This window comes from Nerophis lumbriciformis, linkage group LG38 (assembly GCF_033978685.3).
Source record: "Nerophis lumbriciformis linkage group LG38, RoL_Nlum_v2.1, whole genome shotgun sequence".
In the NCBI taxonomy this organism is placed as follows: domain Eukaryota; kingdom Metazoa; phylum Chordata; class Actinopteri; order Syngnathiformes; family Syngnathidae; genus Nerophis; species Nerophis lumbriciformis.
Genome location: NC_084585.2, coordinates 23,243,831 through 23,254,062, shown reverse-complemented (window position 1 = coordinate 23,254,062; position 10,232 = coordinate 23,243,831). Strand labels below are relative to the sequence as shown.

Below are 10,232 nucleotides of genomic sequence, written 5' to 3'. Positions count from 1 at the left end.
CAAGGTGGGCAAAGTGTCTTGCCTAAGGACAAAACAACAGTGACTAGAATGGTGAAAGCAGGATTCGAACCAGGAACCCTCAATTTCTGGTCGGCCGCTCTACCACCTGAGTTAATTTAGTTTTTTGACACCTGTGCTTTAAAAGGGACCCTAACCTGCCATTTTAGGGGCTTCTAAAATTACAGTAGATCCCAATGGTGCACTAAAGGAGCTGGTTTTAACTAAAATACTCAATGAAGCTCAAGTTGTGTACTAGGTCATTCTGCATTCTTCTCCTCTTGGCCGACATGCTCTGATTCCGCAGCCTCTGTTGCGATTGGACATGGGTCGAGAGTGAGCTACAGACCACACCCCCACCCAGAGCTGTATAGAAACATGCCCTTCGTAAGCGGTTACGTTCTAATGTTTATCAGCAAACAGTAACGAAGAACTGGATATCGGATCTAATTGTGTATTGTGAAGTGAATTATATTTATTTAGCACTTTTGTCTAGTGACTCAAAGTGCTTTACTTAGTGAAACCAATTATCTAAGCTACATTTAAACCAGTGTGGGTAGTACTGGTAAAGTGTCTTGCCCAAGGACACAACGGCAGTGACTAGGATGGCGGAAGCGGGGATCGAACCTGGAACAAGTTTTTGGCACAGCCGCTCTACTAACCGGGCCGACTATCGGGATGAATATTGAATAATTTGACACCAAACTGTGTTTTGTTTACAAACAGCTGTGTAAAAAAGAGGGAGTCCAGTGGAACAACATGTCTTTAGCTCCCCACTACTGCCTTGCTCAGATTTAGATACACAATTCTTAAATTTGAAAAAAAACTTTATGGCTGCCATTTCGAAGAAAAAAACAACAAACTAACCGGATTACTACTGGACCGTGGCAACTTGCCATAAATGGACTTTCTCAAGTTGTGATGCAAGAAACTGAAAGGATCTTGTGGAAATCTTGTGACAACTGTTCTCACCATTAAAAGAGCGGCAGGAAAATTAAAGCAAGACACTTTCACATCATGTAGAACAAAATTACAATATTTTAAACACAGCTGAAAAGTTGTAAATGTAGAATAAGTTCTCTTTAAAATAGTATGGAAAAATGTCCTAGAAAGGCGAGAGTCTATGTGGGATCTTGTGGTATTTATCCGGGGATCCTAACCCTGTGGTCCGCAGTGTTTCTAGGATTAGAGTTAGCACCGCTTGAGCGTCTCTCAGTAGTGCAGGTGGTTCTCTGAAAGAACTGAAGGAAGTTTTCCTGCAAGGAGCCCTCATGACTGGAGGCGCCCAACTCCATGGGCTGGGTCAGGCAGCAGCGTCGGAATTTGACCAGCTCCTCTCTGATCTGCTTGTTGAGCAAACCGTAGAAGAACGGGTTTACCGCAAATGAGGAAAAGGCAAGCCAGTTGACCGCCTCTTCTAAGTCTCCAGGGCTGCGCATGGAGCCAGTCAGAGACATTTGCAGGTGAAAGATGAAGTAGGGCAGCCAGCATACTAAGAACTGACCCACAATGAACACCAAAGTGAGGGCTGCCTTGCCTCCACCAAACGCTCTCTCTGGTGAAAGTCTCTGGGGCACAGAGCGGGTGGTGTTGATCATGGTGGTCTGGCTGCTGATGGAGTCTGACCGATTCTTATGCGGGGTTGCAAAGGCCAAGGTTGGGACAGCAGGGACTTGCTGCAAGGCGGCCGAACGAGCGACACTGTACACGGAGCAGTAAACGGCAAAGATAATGACTGAAGGAACCAGGAAACAAAGCACAGTGAAGAGCACTGCAAACACACCTCTAAGGTGACTGTGGCTCGCATGGAGAGAGCAGTGGGCCGCAGCGATAGAGCTTTGGTTTCCATAGGCCGGCCAGCCGAAGAGAGTAAACAAAGCCAAGAGGACCGACTTGATCCAGATAAGGACCATGACCCCGATTGCTAAATTGATGGACATCTTAACTTCGTAGCGCATGGGGTGCACAATGTAGAAATAGCGCTCCACACTGATGGCGGTGATGGTGAGAATGGACAAACAGATGAGAAACACATTTAGGAAGATGTACACCTGACATTCAAGTACTGTAAACACCACCGTACTGAAGAAGGGCGAGCTGGATATGATCCCCAGGGGCATGAGGAGAATGGCGCACAGCAGGTCCACGGCACAAAGGTGGCACACGAAAGCAAACCTCTTCAGGTGCACAGCGCGGGCTATGGCCACCATCACGCCGATGTTGGCCAGCAGCGCGATGAGGTTAAGCGTCACCATGCAGAACAAGCCGACAAGGTCTTTGAGCTGCGACTGAGAGCTTGTGACCACACCTACGTCTGTTGGAACTGTAGGATGTTGCTCCCATAGAACAGTTGTCAGATTCGAGGCTGGTGGAATCATGTGATCGGATTCCTCTGCCATTATTCTTCTATAACTTGATCCGTTGGCGTCTTTAAGGCCGAATGACCTGCGGTAAAGAAAGGATGCAATCAACAGACAGTCCATTAGGCACAGTTACACATGGGATTTAATTCAAGAGCGTCTACAATAACAACAAAATATGGTAAAGCTTCCTGTTTGACAAAAAAAATTAGTTTTGTAGGTAGAAACCCTACAAACAACCACTTTTTTTTTTTTTAACCTACCTACTGGATTTGGTGGGTCATGGTGCCGTTAGGCCCCATTACAACTGTAAAAGCAGCAAGTGAAGAAAAAACTCTCCCCTATCCAGATCTGCACTAAGATGTAATGTGTCAGCTAACTTCTTGCGTGTCATTCATTTCAAAATTGTTTTGGTAACTCACTGTTAAAGCTTGACTAAACATGTTATTAGAACTTCATCTGCAATACTTGAAGGAGTCCAGGTTGCAAAACTCGATCAGCAAATGTTTTTGTACAGCTATCGAACGTCAAATTAGCATGAGCAGCAATTGCTGACTATTCTGCTTATTCAGTAATTAATATGGAGTACAAAAACAATGATTTGCTATAGTAAAAAAAATTATAAACATTTGCATAATAATATATTAACTAAAATGACATGACATTAGTTCTTAAAGCTGAGGCTCACTGAACAAAACTAAATGTACAGACTGTGTGCCTCCTCACTTAAAACACAACTTAAGTATATTTACGGGTACCTACCCATGATACACTGTGTGCTTGTTGCCCGGTTAAAAATGTGACAGATTGATAAATATTGCAACTCCACATGGTTCCAATAAAAAGATTCAAGTGTGTATCCTTTCTTCCTTTGCTGAACAAAATCATCATCATCGCTTGTGAGGATATTCAAGAGTTGTCGACCAAAAGGTGGATTCCTCCTGCAAAGACCCTCCAGAGGTCAGTCCTTCACATGAGTGCATTTCCAGTTAACAGCAGATGATCTTTGACTCTGTTATGATTTTAGATCCTTTCCAGGATCACCCCTAGTCATGTCAGTGCAGTCAGTGTTTGGCACCGACTGTCACACATTGTTTTTTTTCCCCCTTCACACACACTCTACAGTCTCCTATAGTCAAGAGCCCCGTCTTCCCTGGGTCCTACCGCCCACCATTCATAGAAACATCTAAACACTGGCATTTCACAGCACATTACATACATATCTGCGTAATTATTTTGTATGAAAAAATGGCGCTGCTGAAGTGGCAGCTGGTTGCAGCAGCTCTGTGCTCTTTTATATCCTCCTTTGCGTTTAATGTTTCCCTCTTGTTTTCATGTGTTTTAAATACCTTTTGGTTTAAACCCCTTCGGAACCGCGCAGTGAGGTGTGGCACTTTAGTGACTTTCGCACACTTGTAATACTTTTTTGAAGAATTTTTGAATCTGTACTGCATCCACATTATTTCCCCACTGTGGGATAAATAATATGTATCACCCGATCCTATATGCTATCATGTAACTTGGTATGTGACACAAGCTAACTATTATCATGCTCATGTTAGCTTGCTAGCATGCTAACATTAGCATTCTAAATGTTTGAGCTAGTTTTGCAACCGTTTAGCCCAGAGTCATATAACTTGGTATGTGACACTTGATAACTGTTAGCATGCAAACGATAGCATGCTAGCAAGCTAACTTAAACTTGCTAACTTTTTCATCTAATTTTACACTTTTATTTTTTCTATTTCCGCAGTCATAAACCTTCGAGTCATATAAATTGGTATATGAAACATGCTGACTGTTATCATGCTATGGTTAGCACACATGCCAAGTGTTTGCATTTTAATGTATACATGCTAGTGCTTTGGGCTAGATCTGTGGCTCATTTTGTACAGTTACACCCAGGGGCGTCACTAGCTTTTAAGGACAGGGGGGCTTAGCCCCCAGGAGATGCACAGGATGCGAGCGAACGTAGCACACGAGCACAAAACTTCACAAACGGCTAACAAATACTTAGAAATTATTCATTGTTATTATTATTATTTCAGTCGGTTTATTTTCAATCTGTGTTCAGTACAACAACAAACATGGGTTTGCACAGTGACATTTTGTTTACAGCATCAACAAGAAACAATTACTTGCATGACCCTTCAAGATACACTGAAACACAATGAAAGTCATAGCATTAGCCTCTATGTTATTAATTCACAACATAGAGGCTAATGCCACGACTTTCGCTCACAATACAAAAATTATTTGTTCCCAAATATTTTGAAGTTGCACAGATTACATTTTGGGCACATATGTGACTAAAATGGTTGTAAATTCAAGCCCTGGAAATATTACTTAATCACTTGAATTAAAGTAATATCTGGATTGGGATAATTTGGCTTATATATATATATATATATATATATATATATATATATATATATATATATATATATATATATATATATATATATATATATATATATATATATTATGGCAAGCCATTAAGGAAATTAAATATATATGGAAGTCTGAACAGAAATGAGAAACATTTATATATACTGTAAATAAGAAAGACTTAGAGTCCGTCTGCTGATCTGAAAAAGAGCCAAAGCTGTCAAAGAGCTGAGGGAACATCTTCAAAGTGCAATGCTGAAACAAATATTGCAAACAATAAAATGTAACTTCCAGGGCTTGAGATTAACGTAGTCCCGTCGTCCCGGGGACGGTAAAAAAAAAATACACGGGACGAAATGAAATGCTCCCCGGGACGATGGCTTTTAACCATTTTTTTTCTTTTTCTTTTTATGTATTTATTCATTTTACATTTTATATTAAATGTCTTGGTTTTTCCTCGCTCTGAAAATCCCATGAAATGTTTAACAAGCCATCCTATAATAATACATTAGCTATTAATGTAACAATACAATAAAACAAATATATTTAATTATGTTTTTTTCATTATTTTAGCAATAGGCTAATGTATATTACTTTATATATATTCTACAAGAAACACAAAACTTCAAAACTAAATTATTTAGAACTGCAGACACAAAGTTTCGTGCAGCTTCACTCATTGTAAAGGAAGACGGACGTCCACGCAGGAGAAAAATGACTACAAAGATGGTGTCTGGGTTTTTCTTTTATATATATATATGTATACCCACTCTGTGCCCTATATAAACCATGGTATGTGAATGCTCCCATTAAAATCTCCTGATGATTGAGGGAACCCCCTCTCATGAAACAGGCCTGTAGAGATGAAATAGTCTTGTGATTTTTTTTCCCACACATACATACATATATATATATATATATATATATATATATATATATATATATATATATATATATATATATATATATATATACATATATATATATATATATATATATATATATATATTTATTTATATATATATATATATATATATATATATATATATATATATATATATATTTGTATATATATATATATATATATATGTATATATATATATATATATATATATATATATATATATATATAAACTTATAAATATATATATATATATATATATATGAAAGACTTAAAGGTATACTAGAGGACAGTGACGTGCGGTGAGGTTGATGGCTGGTGAGGCACTGACTTCATCACAGTCAGATTTACAAACATATGAACCCTAAAGAGTATCTTAATCACCATTTGATTGGCAGCAGTTAACGGGTTGTGTTTAAAAGCTCATACCAGCATTCTTCCCTGCTTGGCACTCAGCATCAAGGGTTGGAATTGGGGGTTAAATCACCAAAAATGATTCCCGGGCGCGGCGCCGCTGCTGCCCACTGCTGCCCACTGCTCCCCTCACCTCCCAGGGGGTGATCAAGGGGATGGGTCAAATGCAGAAGACAAATTTCACCACACCTAGTGTGTGTGACAATCATTGGTACTTTAACTTAACTTTAACTTTACACATACAAACTGTAGCACACAAAAAAGCACATTTAATTAAAAATTTTTTATTATGGTCTTACCTTTACTTATAAGTGCGGGAACAGTGGTGTTCGTGTTGGAGGAGTTGTGAATGAATGAAATATGAAATCCGTGCTGCAGTCTGCAGGTGTACCTAATGTTGTGTCCCTGCAGTCGTTAACGGCTCCTCCGGCACGAGCATTGTTGTTTTTGCACTTTTTGGCTTCTTGTTAAGTGACTTTTTTTGGGTAGATTCGGTCTTGCACGTGGAGGGTTTGGGTGTGGGCTTTGGTTGGTGTGGCGCTCCCGTCGGGGGGTGCATTCTGCGGCGGGGGTGCATTAACCGGCACCAGGAGGCGGGATTACTGCGAGCCTCACACAGTGCGTCTTCGCAGCAGTTTTATGATTGCTCAGCACAAGAAATACGTTACACACATACAGTTGTTGACAAAATACACTGTACATTATATACCTCAGCTAACTAAACTATGGAAATGTATAATATAGTTCATATAGCAATACGGTCTCACTGCACAGCAGGCCAGCAGTTAGCAGAGTCCGCAATCCATGGTGAGGCACAACTGAGTGACGTGCCTCAACTGGCTGCTGATCACCGCACCGTCTCTTCTCAGTATTTGAACGGCAAATGTGAAAATTCAGTGATTTTGAATAAAAATAATCGAAAACTGGTGAAGTTAAATGGAAAATAACTTTATAGTATAATCACTGAATACATATAACAATTTAATTGATTTGTTTTCTTTTTACATTTGTTTTCTTTCCATGATGGCAGGTGAGGACCCGCCTCACCTGCCTCTAGTGACCGTACGTCACTGCTAGAGGATGTTGTGGATCATGTTGACTATTGGTCCTCCTAATTGTCAATCATTCTGGTGATGTTACGTAAGGACATATACATATATACATATATATATATATACATATCTATATATATATATATATATATATATATATATATATATACATATATATATATATATATATATATATATATATATATATACTGTATATATACATATATATATAAATATATATATACATGTATATTTATATATATATATATATATATATAAATATATATATATATATATACATATATATATATATATATATATTTATATAAATATATATAAATATACATATATATATATATATATATATATATATATATATATATATATATATATATATATATATATATATATATATATATATATACATACATATATATCAAATAAAACAAATGGCTTATCGATAAGCCATTTTTTATTTATTTATTACAACGCCAAAATAGGCCTAACAACGCCAATGGTTGTAATTCTGTAGCACTTTGAGATTTGGAATCAAATGTAAAGTAGATTACAAATACAATCTATTTTATATATATATATATATATATATATATATATATATATATATATATATATATATATATATAGAATGATTGACAATTAGGAGGACCAATAGTAAACATGATCCACCCAGATATAAATAAAACAAATGGCTTATCGATAAGCCATTTAAAAAAAAAATTGTTTTAATATTTATTTATATGTATCATTATTCTTCTACTCACCTTTCCAGTAGAGGCCTCTCCCCTCTCACTTTCTGTGCTCCTCTGCCCTGACTCCTACAGGTCAATAGGGGTTGTGAAGTGATTATTATCATTATCTACTGATGATAGTCATACGTGAATGAGCTCAGCTCCTGTTCTCCTCCATACGTAAAGTGAGAAACACAGCTGATGCTCCAGAAGGAAGTAGCCCCAAAGATAGCAAATGGTAAAAAAGAGTGCACATTTAACTTTATAAATAACCAGGATCTTAATGATGCATTTCAGGCTAACTAGCTAACTAAGTAGCAGCATTGTTTTAGAGCAGGAATGTAACTTTTTGTCAAACACAGACCTGGTGTAAAGTGGAGCTAATACATTTTACTACAAGCAGTGATGATTACTTACTTTCTTGAAAAAGTTTCTTATGTCCATTTTGCATCCGTTCACGTTCTTGTTCTGCAGTGCTGTGTGCTAATGTGCTTCTACACCTGCAGGACAGCAAGCAAGGTCGCAGAGAAAATGCGGACTGGATTTTGAGTGATATGGGCATTTTCTATATGAACAAGTCCAAGGACTGCAAGCAAGGTTGCAGAGAAAATGCGGACTGGATTTTGAGTGATGTGGGCATTTTCTAAAATGCCCCTTAAATAGGCCTAACAACGCCAATGGTTACAACTAAAACTCACGGATTCAGACACTCGACACTATCTTCAAAGCATGGCGGCTTCCTACGACCCCTGGCCAGAGGTCCAGGGCACAGATAGCAGGTCCATCAAAATTTCCGTGGGAATTTTCTAGTTTTATATAAATATATATATATATATATATAAATATATATATATATATATATATATATATATATATATATATATATATATATATATATATATAGTATTGAACGGGGGTTTATTGGAAGCAGGCTACTGGGGATTTAATTTTTCCCGAAAATTGGAGTTGACTACATAATCATTTTTAAACAAATACTGTATGCTGAAATAACGGTAAAGATCACAGTGCTCATTCAGGTTTCATAGCGCTGAGTTCATTGTGAACAGTACAAGCGTAACACGCACTAGTTTCACGCCAACAGTGACCTAGAGGCACATCCTGCTCAGTGGCCTAGTGTCCGCCCTGAGATCGGTAGGTCGTGAGTTGCCGAGTCATACCAAAGACTATAAAAATGGGACCCATTACCTCCCTGCTTGGCACTCAGCATCAAGGGTTGCAATTGGGGGTTAAATCACAAAAACGATTCTCAGCTCCCTCACCTCCCAGGGGGTGAGGGTGATGGGTCAAATGCAGAGGATAATCTCACCACACATGGTGTGTGTGACCATTATTGGCATTTTAACTTTTATCCGGGCACTTCCGGGTTTCATTGATGATATCAAAGAAAGTTTCTCAAACAAATCAAATGTCAAACAAACATTTTACAAAGTGATTGCTGCAGACACAAGCATGCTCTGATTGTATTCCACAAGATGATGAAAGAGATATTTTTAAGAGCCATTTCCTTCGGCACACTTTCGTTTTTCCCCTGACTTTATTACATTTATGAACCACTTCTTACGAGACTCTATGAAAGCGCTTTCTTATCTCTCTATTTGAACGATTGGAACACCCAAGAACAGAACAACAATACGGCATTTTCTGACCAAACTCTACACTCACTCTCGTTTGTTTTAATGCACGTTACACAAAGTTATCCTTTATCTCGTTAGCATGACGATCACAGCAGCATAGCACTCGTTATGTCAATCAAGTAGAAAACTTAGCTATGCACAAATTAGTCAAATGTTGTCTTTTATAGATTAATGTTTAATTTGTGGACCCCTCAGATGTAAAGACATGATGTGCCTCCAATATGTTCTTCTCTAAATACTGTAAGTGTCAAATGAAGTAAGGTAGCAGTATAACCTCTTGATGATGATACAATAGTTTAAATCTTTAAAAAAATATTTTTCTGAAAGAGTGTAAAAATCCACTCCATCCCATTTTAAGTATTTTTTTATGATTTCTTTTAATATTTGCCTCTAAACCTTTCAAAATTAAGCCTAAATCTGCACGTATTCAGGTAAATAAACAGTAACCTAAGAAGTGCCCGGATGTGCCTCCAGGTTACATGATTGCAACCCACCTATACCATTTTTTGACCTAGCAGTAATTAGAGGCCATATAGTAGATTTAGTGGTTGATTAGACAATTTATTAATATCTATTTTCTGCAGACACAATTCACAAAAAAACAACATGCATAAGTATTATTATTTTTACATACAAAACATGTAATTTGCATGAAATAAGTTATTTATTTTAATTAAGGTCAGGATACAAAATAAACACACCAACCTTTGAGAGGG

At 37.6% G+C, this 10,232-nt stretch overlaps 1 protein-coding gene across 1 annotated transcript; it reads right to left on the bottom strand.

Annotated features, from left to right (window-relative positions):
* Positions 1 to 870: 870 nt before the first annotated feature.
* Positions 871 to 8,319, bottom strand: gpr61l (G protein-coupled receptor 61-like). The gene is made up of 3 exons (XM_072912645.1): positions 8,279 to 8,319; positions 7,895 to 7,948; positions 871 to 2,442 (listed from the first exon to the last, which is right to left on the bottom strand). The coding sequence occupies exon 3, from the start codon at positions 2,394 to 2,396 to the stop codon at positions 1,140 to 1,142; it is 1,257 nt and encodes a 418-aa protein (XP_072768746.1). The 5' UTR covers positions 2,397 to 2,442; positions 7,895 to 7,948; positions 8,279 to 8,319; the 3' UTR covers positions 871 to 1,139.
* Positions 8,320 to 10,232: the final 1,913 nt, after the last annotated feature.